Source organism: Passer domesticus, chromosome 1, assembly GCF_036417665.1.
Source record: "Passer domesticus isolate bPasDom1 chromosome 1, bPasDom1.hap1, whole genome shotgun sequence".
Taxonomy (NCBI): Eukaryota; Metazoa; Chordata; class Aves; order Passeriformes; family Passeridae; genus Passer; species Passer domesticus.
The window spans coordinates 40,219,859-40,238,830 of NC_087474.1; the positions used below are offsets into that span (position 1 = coordinate 40,219,859).

Sequence of the window (18,972 nt, forward strand, 5' to 3'; positions counted from 1 at the left end):
CATTTTAGTGGCAAACTGGGGTGTGCAGGGGGAAGAGGGGTGGCAGTAAAACCAGCAAGATAAACACTTGTGAAAAGTTTAAATATTTTTCAAATTTTTTAACAGAATTGGCTTAGGGAATGAAATGTCATTCCCTTTCAAAACTTACAAAACATGTATTGCTTTAGATTTTCTGAGAAGACTTCACCAAATCTTAGTCCTTTCTACTGTCATGAATAAGGAGAACTCCTGGGGAATATGGAACTAAGCTGGTCTACCCAACAGATCCTCTTAGGGATATCATTAAGAATGTTTCTTGTGCAATTTCCTCAGATCAGGGAAATCTGCTATATTTGCTGCTTCCCTCTTTTCCTTCCTTTGTGGGGCAGTAACACAGTGGAGTCATTTCTCAGGGGTGTCACAAAAAAATGAATTCATGGATCTAATGGCTATAGCTCACTCTGAAGAAAAACAACATTCCTGATCAGCTGAGCAATATGAATTGTTTAAGCTTCCAGCATGAGAAGAGTTCTTACTACCCAGTAAGCCTTCAGTAGTTTAGGAAGAGTTACATTAGAAATTAGAAAAGCACTCAGAGTAAATAGCAGTAATATAATTATAGACCCTGGGGAAGGGTTTAGAATTTTGCCTTAATATTAAAACCAGGACCTTGTTAGGTGAGCAAAAGGAATACTAATGCCTTCATCCTTTCCAGATGATTCACACTGAATCCTGATTGTCCAATGTTGTTTGACATTAATGAAGGTAAATAAATCCACAGATATCTCTCTCACTGATTTCATCTAATTGGTTCTGATTGCAAATCAAGAACTTCTGAGAATGTCATCATTTGTTCAAGGAAGAAGGTTGGACACCTTTAAATTTGACTGCCTATATTTTATTCTTGGCCACAGCTCAGAGGTAGACCCAGTCACCTATGCTAACTATTTTGCAAAAGCGTTTGATCTTGAACATTAACCCCATTACAAATATCAGTCAGCTTTAAACAAGGCGTTTGTGCAGTGCTCCACCCCAGAACAAGGGGTGCGTGTGCTGCACTCTCCTCCTTCAAAGGAAGGCCAGGTGGCACTGTTGCAAAAATGCTTGCTAACTCTGTCAACCTATGTGTAAACTGGTAGGCATTGAAGGGCTGCTTCTTGTCACTTGTGAGGCATTGTTTTATAAATCTCCCCAGTAAAAATTGCTTTCCTTGCTTTAATCTCTCTGTGAAACCCTTGTAGGTAGATTTGCTGTCACAGCAATCACACAAAACACTGTACAATGCCAAGACACTATGCTACACGTAAGTTCTTACCACATTACTCTCCAAGAACTCCTTTCCACCCAGTTAAAAAAAAAAGGTTGGCACTTTTTCTCTCATTATGCTTGGCAGTCTCTTCAACAACTATTTAAAATAATTCCATTGTGGATTATTTTGCCTGAAATTACTTTACAGAAAATCTTAAAACTCTTGCCTATACTTATATGGTAAGAGCAGTAACAGAACTGAGATGGGACCATAAGTAACCACAGGAATTTATTCCTCTTTTCTTCCTTACACAGCCTAACCTACATGAATAGTAGCTTGACGTGACAGGTGCTGCTGCAACTGTAGATTTTCCCAGGGCTCTGTTCTGACCTCTAATGTCTGATAGAGCCTTTTTGCTCTTGCTGGTTTTCTAAGCACTTAAAAAACAGCTGTCATTATCAGCTGAAATGAAATTCAGATAGACGAAGATTTCCTTCATCCAACACAATGAAGTTTCACACAGAGACTGAGCAGAACCTGCTATTGTGTTTCAGAGCCTGACAAGAGCCCAGGAGTAATGTAGTGCTAGGTTAGTAATCTAAGGTCACTGAGACTGCTTAGCTGTGACCACAACCACCCCCTGCTACTGTTTCTTTGTACACTGCTGGAGAAGCAATTGTTTATACAAATAAACTTCATCACACTTTTACAAGGAAATTGCCCAACGTATCAGACGATGAGGGTTTTCAACTCCAGGTCATTTCATTTCAAGCCAACTGCTGTTTCTGTGCTGCTCAGTGAGCACAACCCATTCAATTTGAATTTTGTTGCAAACAAACAAACAAAGATAACTAATAACATACGCTTTAGAAAGACTCTTTTTCCTAGAGCGAGATATTTGCCAAAACCCGTTGCAACAAAGAACTAAGAGCAAAAACTGTTCTAAAAACTCATGGGTTTTCCCGAGGAGTTCTCACAGTGCTGTCCTTTCCTTTGGGCAGCAGGTGTTCTGAGCCACTCAGTGCACCATCAGCTCTCACCTATCCAGCTCCAACCTGGGTTTTATACAATGGCAGGAATATAACAATCCTTTCATTGGAGTGGCTTGATAGTCCACTCCAATCTTTTATCCTATCTCTGCACTAAGTCTCTTAGAGGAAACAACCCACCCCTCCAGAAGCAACTCTTGGAAGGTGTAAGGTCAAACTAAACAAGGACTGTCTTTTGGACAATGTTTCTTGAGTTAATATTAAATAGACATGTCCATGCACGTAATATAATAAAATGCGACCACAAACTCCACAGACCTAGGGTGGCTGATTCCCAACCAAATGTTAGGCCTGTTGGAAAAATTTTTAAACATTCTAGTTAGTATTAATGTTACCTATATGACCTAAGTACCCTTTTCAATCTGTTTCAAGAAAGCAAGACTCTACTGACTTCAATGGGACAAATGTCAGTCTTTAAATCTTCTACATATAGAGTTTTCTAAGTCAGCTAGAAATGGAGCTAAACCAGAGCTGCAACCTCAGACCTCAAAACTTGGAGGAAGTTTTGGTTGAAATACAAGTATTTCAGCTGGCCTTTGATCTGAAAGGAGCAAGCCCAAACCTAGGATAAGATCGCCTGTGACTGCTGATTGTGTTTGGATCCAGATCTGGACTTTACAACATGGGGCCCATCTCCTAATGGTGCAGATGAAGGCCAGAAATAGCTGCCTGCTGCAGAGGTAGGGAGAAAGCCCCCACCAGCTGCATGCTCTGAACAGCCTGTGTACAGGAGCACCAGCACAGCAGGGGTGAGTCCACAAAGTGTCTATGGTAAACAGCTCTGCAAAAGCTGAAAGTGGTGTGCACCCTTTGTAGAGCAACAGCAGAAGGTTATTCTGTGGGTGCTGCAAAACAACCTCTAATTCCTGTCAAGGGCTGCAAACGCTGCCTTTGCAAAATGTGTGATAGTCTTTGAAACCAAAGCTCACACTGGTAGCTGCTTATCACATATTGGCTTGCACATTCTATCAACACCTGCAGTTCTCACTTGTCACCACTCCTTTCACACCTGGAAGCTCATGTTGCTACTCTACGACTGGTACTCAGCTATAAGTAAGTGGTGATGTTAGCAAGCCTTAGACGGATCGCTTTTGATACCACAGATATCTTGTTAAGAGTCTGGAAAGAGATGGATTCTTGCACCTGAAAGGCCAGGTAGAAGAAAACATATTAGAGTTATGAAGCACATATATCATTTATGGTGTTTTACACCTGTGAAGTGAATTCTGACACATAAATCCTAATAGATAAATCCTATCCGCACTGTGGGGTAGTAGTTATTACTTGCATGTTGCACAGAAAAAAACATGTCCACAGAGTTATGAGCTATCCCAAATTTGTCCATTCATGTAACGTACACAAAAGTAAACAACAGAAATGAGAATAGATATACTTCTTTGTTTAAAAACCCATTCAGTTCTGTAGGCAAAGCAATTATTTTTTTAGGTCATAATGTTCACTGATGAGAAAAGAAATTTGCCCGTTCTTCCCAGGAGCCTCTTTCTCCATGCACTCCAGCTGAGCATCTTTGAGCTTTTTGTTGGAAGCAGTGTATCTCCTCGTGTATAAAAATTAGTGCGTTTCTTCTGATTCTTAGAAAACTTTTATGGCTCCCTGAAGAGAGGAAGAGACTGTGGTCATGAATTGTGCAATTGTGATAATTTGCACCTTGAATGGTTTATTCCAATGCCAAAAAAAAAAAAAAAAAAGAAAAAAACCACTTTTTACAAAAATTAGCAGTGAAAAAAAAATTACTCAGGTTCCTCTAGTGACTACCTCTAGTGGAAGGTTAAGTTATACTTACATTTGCTTCACTAGCAGTTTGAGGGAGCTCTGTATTTCCATGTAGAAGAATCAAAATGGCACCTTGTTCCCTTTGTCACCTCCACGACCTGCCTGCCTTCTGGCTGCCAGCAAAACCCCTTCAAAGGTGTGTCTTCCTGTGCCTTGACATGGGTGTACAATGAGCAGAAAGCAGGAAGGCCATGGAGCATCATGCAATATGAACTGGCACCATTTGTCATGGCACATGGAAGGGATTGTGACTTTCAGGGAATGCTCTGTAGGACTGGAGACTTTTGGAGCCTGTGTTCTAAATGATTGGGCTGACAGCCATGTCTGGCTTAGTGTGGGCAAGGGAAGGAACAATACCTGAAATGTCTGTGTAAAATTTGGTCCTTGACAGATTCTTGTTCTTACCAACACCCAAGAGGATGAACATCAAAATCAATCAATAAGCAACAGTTAGAATTTTTTAAGAACTTATTAATGTCCTGTTCTTTACAGGACATTAATAAGTTCTTAAAGAGTCCAAGACAGCATTTATTCCACTTTTTTATGGGTAGAAATTCAGAGATGAAAACTGCCTTGTCAATCAATATTGACTGTATGACTTTGACACCAGAAAACTTTAATCACACCACCAAAGTGTTAAAAGTCCTATTTGCCCTTTAAATTCTCTTGCCCACTGCAGCTAAGTAAGGAAAGAAATTAAGCAGTGACCCAGTAGGTGTTTCAGATTGCATTTTTTTCTTAATCTTTATTGGGTTTAAGAAATTTCACAGGAAATACCATGTAAGATCTTTCATGAGAGCCACGGATAGACAGGATAGACAAAGGCATGTACCCCAGCATTTCTTTGAAGGGCACAACAACCCAAAGCGACAATGTCAAACCATGCCAGCCCTGGGGGCTGCTGCCTAGCAAACCATGCAGTGTGCTGAGTGGGCTGAGCAGGAGGTGGCAGCTGGCAAGAACTCAGAGGGACTAGAAATAGCTGCAGGGACACTGTGAGAGGGGACTCAGCAACTGGAAGGACCAGGTGAGATAATGCAGCTTGTGCTATCGCTGCAAATTAGACATCTTTCATCTTTTTACAGTGAAAATAGGAATTGTACTCCCCAACATGCCACTAAGATACATAAATAGATCAGACAGGAGTGGAACAGGTTCTGTACAGGAGGCCAAGCTCATTCTTGTCCACCAACCCCAGCTCAGGTGCCAGCACCACACACACATATACGATTGCACTGCTAGAAAAGGTGGCACCTTGTGCCATGGTGTTTTTATAGGACATTATGTATCAGCTTATCAGAACATCTGAAAATAGCTAGAAATTTTTGAGGGTGGTAATGAAATGGAGACCAGCCTGGGCTGGGACACTTTATTGTGGTTAAAAAGGCAAATAAAAGAGCTGTGAAGTATGTTATGCCACTCTCATTTCCCTGTGAGAAATCAAGCCCTTTATTCAGGGTTTTGACTAAAAAACACTATGTGAGGCCCAGAGGTTTTACCACTGTTTAATTAAGAGAGTGTAGTAGTTGCTAATTGTGCAACTAATAGTCATGATTTTTTTAGATGAAATGTTAATGTGCATACACAAGCAAAGACAGTTTTGAAAAAGTAGTAAGTCTAACATTAGAATTGTTTGACATAATAGTAATAGCAAAGATGTCAAAAAATTTAATTTTTTACATAGTAGTCTGTAATTGACACCCAAAGGAAACATCAATGGGGATGGATTATAACACTCAGATTAACAGAAAGAAACCAAGGAAAGATTCAATAGAGAATAGGAGAAATGGGGGAAAGGAACCCAAAGAATGGAGGCAAAAATAGGCAACAAAATGAAGAAAAGAAAGACATGCCAATTCAGAACAGCATGCCCTTTAAAGGAAAAACACTGAAATCATACAAGAGTAATGTAATGCAGACAGCTGTAAATTATTTTTCATTTGTAATGGAGATTATTGAAGTTGATTTTTCCATCTTTTCTTATTTCTGAACCATGCTAAAAAATCATCAAATAAAGGTACAGATGAAAACCAGGCTAGTATTTATGGCATGCCAAATGTATGCATCAAATAGCAAGGACTATAAAAGATTTTCAGAAAATTCAGTCTGACTTCAAGAGGATATTCTCACTCCCTAAGGAATATCACTACACTTCTCTGCACAACATCCCTCTCTACTGCCTGTCTGTCTTGTTTTAGTCACCATAAAACCTACAAATTCCTCAATTTCTGAGCATTTCTTTGATATAAGATTGGCAGAGGTCCCTCAGGACAGGAAGGCTGCAACTGCTGCATCATTCAGAGATCAAACTATGGTAGCACTGGACAAGATGTCTCCTTATCTATACTTCAAAGCATTTGAAGAGACATCAAATATTCACTCACACTCTCATCCTTCATCGCTGTCAATTGCACCTCCATTTGTAGTAGGCAGAAGAATTACCAAACTGCTTTCTCCAAAGACAGAAATATCCTTACAGACAGGGTGAAGTTGAGCAAGAAATGTTGTACATGTTTTTATGGAAGGGAAAATGACTTTGAACCAGCAATGTGCATTTGTTCCCTCACTGAAGTCAATATCTGGGCACAGAACTTGAGAAATTGACGCTCCAGAATTGCCAAATTGACAGAAAATATCATGTTATTTCTCCATAGACAGTGGAGTCAATATGAATCTTTTATTTACTTCAAATAATTTAATTTTCAGTCAAGGACTATCTATAACACTTTAATATTGAAAAAGGTAACAAAATGGTTGCAAATTGTATTAAGGCTTTCTCTAATAGCTCCTGTGTTGTTCTAGTGATGCAGGGAATGTTGAGTATCACTGAAGCTGTGGTTTAACAATCTTTCCTCGTCCTTTCAGAGGTCTTTAATGTTAGTCCCAACTTAGCAGACAGGTGCCCTTCACATCTGAGAGTTTGAGGTGTAATTTTCACTGCTCAGTATGAGACTGCTACAGCCAGCAGCTGAAACCACTGATGGTAGCCTGGCCACTCTGGCCTGAGATGTGACTGGAAATGCTTGCCCAACATTCAAGGCTGGTAGGATTGCATGGAGAGCATCGTCCAACTTGGGAGATGTCACACCAGTCAGAAGATGTGGGAGACTGTGTGTGCACAGCCTGAAAATGGGGCTTGCAGGCTAGTTTGATGAAGATCTTAGTCACAGAAAACAGCAAAAGTGAATTTTATTAGCTAAGTTATTTGCAAGCCACAGTTAGCTCATTTGTTATGGGGTCAGCTCTGTTGGAACAATATCCAACTCCCAAGGCATTCTGGATCCTCCTGAACTGCTTGCTTTTGACCTCTAAAGCACAGTAGCCACCGCCTGTGACCGCAGATCATAAAGTTGCCTTGCAGATAAAAATTATGGAAGTGTGCATTTCCTTCCTCAGAGGAACAGCTGTGCTATCGCAAATAAATTTGTTTAAAGATCGCGGTCAAATGAGCCACTTTAACATCATCAGTGTGCTGCATTCCTGAACAACACAGACACGATCTTCTGCTTGGTGGGGTGGGAGGATGCTTTCCTCAGTTCTGGGGCTTTGTGGTTGAAGTACTGAGATTCTTTCAGATTAGATTTAGGGATATGTTTTATGATAGATTCACAACTCCCTTTTGTTCCTGTGGGAAAAATGAAACAGAAGGGCCTCTGTGTTATACTACTGAGGTTCTTTGATAGTTTCAGATATTTTCTGAGGCTTGGCATCCAATATTCAAATTCTTTCTAATGAAGAGCCTATAAAAACAAGATTTAATGATAGTAAATACTACAAATTATGCGGTAATGAAGACAGGTTCCATGCGTAACCATATTTTTGAGCAACTTAAATTATATGCAGATTGCATCTGTAATAATTTGTTTTCATGTCTTTTAAGAATGCCATATCACCTAAACTTAATTTTACAAGCTCCTTGTACATGTAAAACATTCTACACAAAAACACATTTAGGGAAGCGTGCAAGTTTCCCTCCAACTCGTAGAAGCTGAAGAAAACAGTATAAAGTCTCCAAATATCCTTTGCTTTTGGAAAAATAAGATGGAAGTTTTAATTTAAAGGTTGTGTGGTGACATTAATGGTGTTTGCTGCCAGAAGCACTGCAGAAAGATATCTCTTCTGACACTAACATAGTTCTGCTTTCACTGTTGCAGGGTATTTACACATTCACAGTAAACAGAGAGCAAGCCAATTCGGTGAAGCTTAGAAATGGTTGATTTGCATTCTAGCTAAAAGTCAGAGATCATGTGAACAGCACTGCCTGAGCATTGAGTGCTAATTCAAATAATATTTCAAAACCTTATTTTGATAAGTGTCATTCAGGAGATTTGTGCAGAAAGTTTTACTAAGATAAATCTTGAAGATAACATTCTTGTTGCCTCTGATATATGCAGGACTTGATAACAAGCTGATTTCCTTTTTCTGATGGATGATTACACACAACAGATGTTTTAATTTGATTATATCTATGAGATAAGCATAAATGCTGTGTTAAGTCCAAACACATTTTATAAGTTTTGAAAAACATTTTACAATGAATGTAACCCTTTGTAAATGTCCTTGCTTGAGGCTGTGTGTGTCCTCATAATGGTGCAAATTATCAATAACAAGTTGAAACCAGTGATTATACAAAATAAGCAAACTACATTTAACAGTAGCAGTAATTCTGTGTTCTATGATAACCTAAACCAAGAGAGGAATATGATTCAAATGGTGATACAGGGCACAAGTTTCACACTGCTCCAAAGAGGACAGTGTTCTTCAGCCAATGATACACAAGACAGGCAGAGCTTTTATCAAGGATGCTGAAAGGCCAATGCTCCATGCCAAGCACCCTCAATTTGAAAATTAGCAGGCAAATGTCAGTTTTGTGAACAGAGCACTGCAGTGAACAGAGGTTTTGAGTTTCAAAAAATACAGGCTTACAAAATTTGACTTTGATTTGAAATACCAAAAATTTCTCTAAAAAATAAACTTCTTGCCTAACTGTAGTGAAATCAAAGTGTCAGATATTGTTCCCATGTCCTTTTTTTCATATGTAACTTGGTGAGAACAAAAAAAATAAATTCAAAACTAATAATCTACTTCAAAACAAAACCCAAGCTGTATCACAACAAAAACATCAAAATGGGATGTCAGTTTTTCAAGCAGATTTCCTATTTTTATTTTGAAAGTAATTTTGACAAAAGTTGTCCAGAGTCATCAATGTTTTTATTTGGGTCAAACTATTTATTCCAGTTACTTCATAAATAGTTTCAGTAAGGCAATATCAGCAGACTATGTACCTGGTTGCCTGGTGTCATTCCAAACAAAAATCAGAGGCATTAACTGCAATGACTGCTAGTGGGTAAAACATCTTGTAGTTTTGTGATGTATACAATTCAAAGAGCATTTTCTTTAGGTAGGATTCATGTCATCTAACATCAGATACCTAACAAGTAGATGTCTGGGCTAATTATGCTCCCTATTATCAGCTCATTGTGTTTGGAAGGTTTAAAAAATATCTAGACCCCTTTCCCTTCCTTGGATGACCAAGGGAATGTGGGTGACATAACAGCCTGCTGCCACCATAATGGCAGTTCTGTTCATCCAGCATTTGTCCTCCATCCTTTGGTTCTTGAACCTGATCTGGGACTGACCCATCACAGTGGAACAAACAGAACTGCTCCATCAGATGGTGAGAAAGGCAATGGGTTTTCTCAGCCATCTCCTGGAACTTCAGTCCAAGGCTAACTTTTAGGCAGCTAAAGTAAGTTGACATGTCTCACCCTACACCACATATATCAGCTCTACACAGGCATGAATATTATGTTGTGTTAGTGCAACTCTATAGGCCTTACTTAATTCTACATCTGGGAACTTTCTCGTTCTGGGATTCTTACATAAAGCAACACTGGAGTTAATAAACTAATCAAAATAATTGCTTTATTATGGACATCAGCAGCTTGTGGCTGTGAGCAGAATGGTTTTGAGTGTATGTTAAGTACAGTAAAACAACAGCTTTTAGTAACAATGCATGTTTTGTAAAAGCTTGAAAGTGTTTTTCTATGAGGACAATGCTGTAGATCACATGGGATTTTGACAGAAATAAGATACTGAAAGCTAGAAAATAGTTAGAATAACAAAGACAGATAATTTATACTCGGTAGTTTTATGGACAGTTTTAAAAGCTGTACTTAAAACCTGCAGCAAGGAGCAGTTAGCCTGTTTTCACTACGAGACCCCAAGATACAAGAGGTACTAAACTGTTTGTGTTCTTGGTAAATATTTCAAAGGCCCAGAAAGAAAACACAATATTCAGTGCTTTGATATTTTGCCTTTTTAAGTGAGGAACTGCAAGTAGCTGTCTTCCCTCACCCTGTCAGGCTGGAGATTATTATTTACACCTTTAATCTCCCACTCTTTGAAGAGGACTCTTTCTCTAACTCAGTCAGGCTGAGGTTAAATACTTACAGTTTCAATCTAGAAGAAACTGCTCTCTGAAAATAGGGAACTGGGAGCTATGAATAAGGAAATGGAAAGAAATTACCAGCTTAGTCTTGTTTCATATATTTTGGTTGCCCAGGGAATCCTGATTAAACTGCATTTGGGCAGTAACAGGGAGGTTTGTAGTAAAATATGAGTTTTCACTAATAAGCCTGTCTGGGATAAATCTGTGAACCAAAGTTGTCTTTACTTCAACTTCCACACAGGCTATTGGTGACAAAGTTGCACTACTCTTCCCCTGAGGATATCCAGGTAAGATTTCCTTCCACATAAAAACTTTCTAGTAACATCTCTCACTCTCATGGGTTCTCTGAACACCCAAAGCACAGCTGTAGCACAATCCTCACTGTGTGATGTATCTGTAAAAATAAAGGCAGTGCTTACATGGAAGTATCAAATTCCCGAAGTCCACTTGTAGCAGACTCCTCACTTGCTGGGTAACAGGTGCCACATCACCTCATGTGAGAGAAGGGGCAGTGATGCCTGGCTGCACTCGAACATTTGAGACTGCTGGAAACCTGAATACAGCCCAATTTCCAAAGGCTCCATCTCCTGCCAGCCCCTCACCTACTGCCAGACCCTGGATGAGAGAGACTGGGCAGAGTATGGCTATCTTGGAGAAGAGCCATAGCACTCATGTGAGGGAGAGAGATGCAAGTGAGACAGTAACAGGCTTGCCAAGTCACGCCTGGATCGTGATAGGTTTGAATAGTAATATTAAATCAGTACTTGTTTGCTTTTAAGCTTCTTTTTCATCTTGGAAGGTAGTCACCAGAAACTAAGAGAAGAGTTCAGCACACACAGCCAACTTTCTAAGCAAACAGCAACTCTTTGGCACCTGCAACTTGACAGCTCTGAGGAGAGAGCAGTGTACAGCATACAGTATATACCTCTGGTAGTTGAGAAATGCTTTTGTTTAAGTGGATACTGAAAACACAGTCACCTTCCAGCACAGAGCTGGTGCACAGGAACTGATAAGAACACTCCAGTCTGTGCTCAAAGGGGAGTCTGCAACTTTTCTTACCTCTGGAGGGTGGTGACCACCACCTGTTTTGAGTGAATCTTGACTATATTAAAAGAGGGTAAGGGAGAGGAAAATGCTCTTGGAGAGAGGTTTATGAGACTTTGTACCATAAACTGAGACTTCATGGTGAAAATATGCATTTAGGGAGTGTTTAAAACTAAATTTACATAAAAGCACAATGATTTTTTTTAATGTCTGTTATAGGCCAATTAAATTCTTTATGCAAACATTTCCAAATTCAAACAGAGATGATCTGGGGCATTCAGAGCATGAATCACATATATTCCCCCTGAGGGCTTAGCCCTCTTTCTGAAATACCCAGATCTGTATCTCTAACTAGTGTCCTAACTGAGACAAAAGTAAATCAACAACGTTGGAACAATCGCCCTCAAATTATCCCCATGTGCATCAGCTTACCCTTCAATCAATGCCCAGCCATTTAAATCAGAGAGGAAGGAAGACTGTAAGCTGAAAATGGGTCTCAATGCAACTGCTGGCTATGCATTGGCTGGATTTATACTGGCAGAGAGTTCAACCCTTATTCAGATTCAAAACTGAATGGTTCTTACAGTCTCTGACTGGGCCATGAAAAGCTGGCATCACCAGTGTGATCCTACTCTCTGAATCCTCTGCAACTTCCCCGTTGCAGAGAAGGCAAAATCTCTGGTACAGGTTCCTTTGGAGAGGGATGGAGACAAACTTAATTTCTGTCACATACACAGCATTTGAGTGCACAACCAGTTTATTTGGGAGCAAAATAAGCAGCAGGTGGCAAGTTGTGCCAGTCAGCTTCAACATCTGCAAGATGAGTGCCCAGCTAGTCTGCGTGAATATTTCCTGCTGTTACCCTGACTTCAACCTCCCCTGCTCTCGTTCATCCGGGGGTTACGTCCGTCTTTCCGATACCCGTTCTGCAGAGGAGGAAACAGGCTGCTGCTGCAGCATCATTAAGGGCAGGGATACGGATGCGAGGAGGAGCTCTGCAAAGTCCGCATATCCCAAATGACACGACTGGGTCCTTTTCAACTCGCAGCGAGCGAGTAGTAGCCCTCCGAGCTGGCGGTTTCCTGTCGACCTTGAGCCTCCTCGCCAGCCCCGGTGCAGCTCCGGGCGGGTGCCTGCGCCCGGTCCCCGCCTCGGAGGGAGGCAGGCGCAGGGATCCGGGCTGCACGTCGGGGCTGGCCCCAACGCGCTAGTGGTGGGAGAGCCAGACCTGAGAGGGGCTGGCCTCTGGCAGATGATTGACACCAAACTGGGTGAGGTTTCATGTTAAAAGGAAAAAAAAAAAAAGAAAAAAAAGAAAAAGGAAAGAAAAAGGGCGAGAGCAGGGGAGGGGGTGACTGTGGGAAGGGGGAGAAGGAACTACTGTAAGAGTAAGAAAGTCCTGCCCAGCTGTTTGCGAAGTTTAAGATTTCCTGTTTCCCCTGCAGCGCCGAAGTGAAGTTTCAGTGAGTCACCCGCGGTCCCGAGCAGCGGAGCGGCGCAGCCCCGCTCCCCGCCAGCCCCGCCACCGCCGCCGCGGCCTCCCCGCCGCCCCCGCGCCCCGCCCGCGGCTCGCCGGCCGCGCCGATCCGGCTCCGCGATGACTCCCCGGCTGCCGAGGAGCCTGCGGCGGCTGCTGCTGCGCCTTTCCCTCTGGGTGCTCATGGGCAGCTCGGTCCCCGCTCTGCTCCGGGGTAAGTGCGCGCCGGCCCGCGCTGCCGCTTGACAGCTGCTGGGGCCGGAGCGGGGCGGGAGGGGACGGGGGCAGGCGGCGAGGGACAGGCGTCCGCCGCGGGAGGCGGGGGACACGGTTGCTAAGAAAGTTTTGAGGCTGGAAGCATTTCGGGAGGGGGTGAGCGTGTTTGTTGATGGCCCTGCGGGAGAGTAAGCGGGGAAGAAAGAACTAGGAATCTCAGGGTTGCGCGGCCAAAGCTGGCCAAAGCTGAGGTCCGTCCGTGGAGGGAACAGCGGGAGAAAGGAGCGGGTTTGGCAGGAAATCAGCAGGGTCTGCTCGGGCCGGAGGAGCCCGGAGAGGGCATCTGCGGGGCTGCCTGCGGTGGCCGGGGGAAGGGTGCAGGCCCGGCCCGCAGCTGATGCGGCGGCTGCGGCACCTGGTGCCGGCCCCGTGCGCAGGGCCGGGCCGGGCCGGGACCCCGCGGCCGCCGGCAGCGCCCCCCGGGCCCGGCAGCGCCGCTCGGCTGGGCACCGGCCGTGCTGCACCGCCGCGGCCGCGCGGCTGGACGTGCCCTCGGAGCGAGGGCCTGTGCGTGCCCACAGAGCCCGCGGCTGCGCGGGGCTGCGCTTGGTTACCAAAAGCTGGGTTTCGTGTGAGTCTCTGCTAAGAGCGGAGTTCAGCCGTGGCTGTGCGCAGTTGGACTGAAAAGCACTCATTCCTCTCTGCACATGTTGTTTGACTCACTTTAAAAGTGACACTTTTTACCCTGCTTCTACCAAGACATCCTTAGATAGGTTTTTTGGGGTCTGCAGCTTGCAGTATTCTTCGTGTCATAATTTATAATGTACTATGAGCTTAAATTTCCGCTGCAAAAACAAGATTCGTGCCCTGAGTGGCTTTCCGTCTCTGTCCTACCAGTAGTTACCCACATCTGTAAATTAACATCTGTAATATCAAGCTTAGGCCCTAAATCACGTTGCAGAACAAGTGATGAACCTAAAAAGAGAACAGGATATTGCAGCAAACAGCATCTGAAACACTTGTGAAGAATTAAGTAGCTTTCTAAGATGTCTTGTAATGGCACATCTAGTTTTAGTCTTCAGAAGGTGTGCAGACACCTGGGCTTCTACAAACTTTGCCCTGGGCCCTCTGATTCTCCTGTCTGGTCCATTCATGGTCAGTAGTTGATCCCAAATTTCGGCTGAAACATAATAACATAAAGTGGGTAACTCTTGAATAGCCAGTGCCTTTAGCTATGTGCAGTTTTGAATAACTTCATGCTTCATTAACAGCCCTGTCAAAGTCAACAGGTTTTGCATACCTGCAAAGTTACTCATGAAAGCTTAGGGCAGAAGAAAAGAACAGTGTAAGAATAAGACACAATGGTGTCCCGCAACTCAAAGTTATATTAAATTTGAGTTGTATAGCTTCTTTTAATTTTTTTATATATATTTTCTATCATTTTTCATTAACATAAATCATATTCAACTAGTGATGGCCTTTATTTTGACCCCAGCCTCAAACTTTTGCAGATTCCCATCACAAAAAACTTTAAATGGAGAGGCTCAGTTTTTGTTAATCTTGATTATGTTATTTATTATTATACTTTTTTTTTTTACACTCAATCAGTAATAGACAGTCTCAAACTGTCTATTACAGTCTCAAAAGCAGGCACGACTCAAGAGTTTTTTCTTCTTTCTTGTCATAGGTCCAGTGAGGAAAAGGAACATAAACTGGTTACAATTCCAGCATTTTTCCTACTCGTCTTCATCTACACCCTACAATAACCAAAACTGAGTAGATAATCAAACCAAAACTGTTGTCAGATAATCTGTCCCATAGCTCCAAAAGCTGTTTTGATAATCACCATAGGATTCTATTGTGCCATAGAATTCTATTATGACAGGAAGAGTTAATCAGAAAGCAACAGTTCTGTGGAGCAGAAAGTGTGAGGTTTGGATGTTGGTAGTTATTTGGCACCAGAATGAAAATTAGAGCTGCCAAATGCTTGGGGGAAAACAAAACAGAAAAAAAAATTAGCTGCTTATTTTGTAGTAATTCATCAGTATAGTGATGCTGAAAAAAAAGGAGATATATCAGTCTCAGAAGAGCTCAGTTCCCAGGTGTGCCTACTAACTAACCAGATGGCTGGTTAACAAAGCACCAGGTAAAATTTCATTTTAACGTTATTCACAGCAAAATATTAGACAAGAATGACACATTCCCATAAAGATTCCGGACAAACCCACAAATTCATGAACAGATTCAATAGGAATTATATGCTTTGAAAAAGATACTCTGATGTCCTGTACTACATGGAAGTAATTGACTTTTTTTGGCTAAAGGGGCAAGGTGTGATTTTTTTGAATGGTTTTGAATGATTTATTGAACATTTTATCAATTAATGGCAGTGCAAAACAGCAGTTGCTCACATAAGAAATTGGTGTTAGTGTGTTCAAGTGAACATGAATTTTTAGTTTGTCTTTGGGTTATCATAACCAGAAATTTGTTCCTTGGAATCATCCACATAATTGTTCATCTCTGAACATCAGGAACTTAATATTTCCATTCAGCCAAACTCTATTTGCATTATTGTCTATTTTTTTGAAAGCCATATCAGAGTTAGTTAATTTTATAGTATGAAAATCAAATTAGAGCTTCAGATGTTTGCAAAAGGGAAGTAGGAGCGCAAACATCTTGTAATGGGATGGAACATGTTTGTCACAAGATTGAGTCTAAAATGCATTCCTGCCCCCCATTAAAACTGGCATTTTTCCGGGTATTTCAGGTGGGAAGTAGGGATATATCAGAGACGATATTTCATTTTCTTCTATTTATGGAGTATCCTTGAATTGTGAGACTTTTATACCTAAGACTTTGAAAAACACTTTTGTTTACTTGCTATTTTTAGTTCATTGGCATTAACATGCTTCTCTAATACTCAAGTGGTGAATTCCATATCACAATGGTTTCTATTAAAAAATTATGAGCCAGATCTTAAGCTGCTGCAAATGACTATAGTTCCATTAGCAATAGTAGAGTTATACAGAGTTATAGCAGGTTTCCTGAAACAGTTTCAAAAGTAATTCCAAAAAAAAGGGCAATGGAGTAATTCAGAGTTTTTCATATTTGTAGTATTTTTTCACTCATATTTTATAAACACTTACTCTTATATGACCTATATTTAGTCAAACAACATTGCTTCAAAATTAAATACTCCTTTCTGGGATGAATTGTTGCAGTTTGAAAGATGCAGCATCCTATAATGTGCCTAATAAAGTTGTCATTGTGACAAGGTTAACTCTGACCATAGGAGGAAATATGGTGTCAGGCTGTTACAAGAAGGAAAATTCCTCGTGGTTTGGTTTGTGGGGGTTTTTGCAATTTTTTTTTTTTTCAAAGACTTTTAGAAAGCATTTGCTCTTTTGAGGGGAGAAAAAAAGAGCATAGTATCACGGTAGCACCAGTTGTTGGAGTTTCCGATGCTTATATTTCCTCTGCAAGATATTTTAAAGTGATACTTTGTTGTTTTCTGGGGTTTTTTTTTTTTTTGCATTTGTGGCATAGGAACTCTTCTCAGTAATGTATGTATGTGCTATGTGCACTTTGCTAGCATTCACTGCCACTTCTCCGACCTCAGAAGAGCTGTGTCTTACACCCAGTACTGCCAAAATGAGCAAAACCAACAGGTTGTGCCCAATCTGTTACTCTTGGATCTTGCATAACAGGGTGCATTTATATCAGCTAGGTATGAAACATGCTCACTCGTGCACCGACAGATTCTGAAGAAAGTGATCGTGCAATCTCCACCCTGACTGGCATGGCTGCACTCCAGCCCTCAGTGCAAGGCAGGGCTTCCAGCCACCTCTGTGATCCCGGGATCAGCAGTGGGAACATGGGCTGCTACAGCCCTCATTTGCCCATGGTTCCCACAGCCCTTCTGGCACCTGACAAGCAGAGGAATGAAGGGGTGCCCTGAGGCAGGTGGTGACAACAGCGTCATTTCCTTTGCCACAGAGGAGCCTTTTGACTCAGGGGAAATACCCAGGTAGGCACATCCCGGGAATATTAGACATTCTGTATTGCCAGAGCATTGCAAACTCACTAAAATTGACTGAGGTATCAGCCTGTGAAGATGTGGAAGAATAGAAGGGGCTCCCAGCATGAAGTAGTGGAGAGCCAGTCCTGATATGAAAAAGTTGGCTGAATCCTAGTCTAAGAGTGCTGAGATTTGGGTTACTTAATTGGTCTTTAGCTTTATATTCTGTTGGTGTTAGAGGGGTTTCTTGTTGTTTTGTGGGGTTTTTTTTCCTATGGGATAATGGGAAGTGATTTTTAAACCCTTATAAAATAGTTTCAAAAATAAAAGGTGAAGAAAAAATACTTGCACTTTTCTATGAATTCTTATTCTGGAAGGTTAAAATAGACTAAAATAAATCAGAAAGAGTATGTCTTGGCTTTGACAGCCCAAGTCCTTTGGAAGTTTAATTTCACTGGCAGGTGTTGTATTAAGAAACAGCACAGAAGCTTCTTACTACAGGGGATAGATTGCTTTTACAGCAAGGAGTGGGCGTACACACTGGGACAGGGCAAATGCCATTGTAAGCAATGGGTTGGCACTAAACATTTGCAGAATTGGGTTCTCAGTGACCCAGCTAAGTCTTCAACAGTTGTTTTTCATATTATGTCTGCACTCTGGCATAGCAACAGAGCAGCCGCACTGGCATTTGTTGAGTACAGCATTTTATATCCTACTGCCTGAAAGAACACAGTTTTTAGTTGTGTACAGATGTTTAGAGTAAGATATGTAAAGAGAGCAAATTGCTTCAAACACCGTTGACTGATGGAATCTCATCCAGAGGAGTAGTTAGAACTAACAAATCTCACCAGGAATTACTTAACTGTATTTTTTCCTGGTGACAGCATGCTCATCATTTGTATGTGTCCATTAGCTTCTAGAGATTTAAGCAGAATTGAAATTGAAGCATGTTTTAAGGGCCCTGCCCAGCAGTTCATATAGGCTAATGTCAGCTTGTTTGCATTGCTGCAAAGCTTTAGCAGCTGTTCTAGATTTTAAGAAATGATAACATTAACAGTGTCAGGGGAAATACTAGTTGCTGATTTGTCCATGTTCGTGCATATTTTTTTAAATATGCCATTTCCTTGCTCTTTCTCTTGCTGTGAATACCATTGTAGTTGTTACAGCTGGAACTACCTGTCCTTTTTTTCATAGGGGTTTTAAAGCCTTTCCACCTCTGGGAAGATCGTCTCAGGAAGAAGTAGTTTTCCCTTGCTCAAACAACTGGTATTTAGCAAGAACTTCCTGCTGGCATTCATCCCTGAGTTAATCTGGTTAGAATTAGACCTGGTTGAGAGTTTTTGACACTGTTTTTCATGGGAAAATGCTGATTTGTCAAAACTGAGACAATTTGTGGAAATGTACCAGTTTCCATTAAAACTTTCATCAGGAAACATTTCCTTTTTTTTTTTTTTTGTTTCTTCCCTAGTCCACAGTAGAATTTCTGATACAGAAAGATAAAAAAGTCATCATTGATCAATAACTAAACACTGGTCAGTGGAAGAAAGGTGGGATTAAGTGCATGGGCCTGACTCACAAAATGCACGTTTGAAACTGGAGCTCCCCCTATCCGCTCTCCCCAGGATATTGGAGGGCCGTCGCTCTCACTGGGCATGCATACGTAGATGTCCCCATATATAACACCTCAAGTGATTT

The 18,972-nt window shown here is 41.5% G+C and overlaps 1 protein-coding gene across 2 annotated transcripts in view; it reads left to right on the forward strand.

Annotated features, from left to right (window-relative positions):
• The first annotated feature begins 12,045 nt into the window (after positions 1–12,045).
• TGFBR2 (transforming growth factor beta receptor 2) overlaps positions 12,046–18,972 on the forward strand; it is a 61,135-nt gene continuing 54,208 nt past the window's right edge. Inside the window, exons 1-2 of one of the 2 annotated variants that reach the window (XM_064415223.1) lie at positions 12,046–12,837; positions 13,012–13,257. In XM_064415223.1, the coding sequence (XP_064271293.1) occupies positions 13,164–13,257 (94 nt within the window). In that variant the 5' untranslated portion in view covers positions 12,046–12,837; positions 13,012–13,163. Of the gene's footprint in view, positions 12,838–12,915; positions 13,258–18,972 lie in introns of those variants that run through there. The other variant, XM_064415230.1, reaches the window with a different exon arrangement.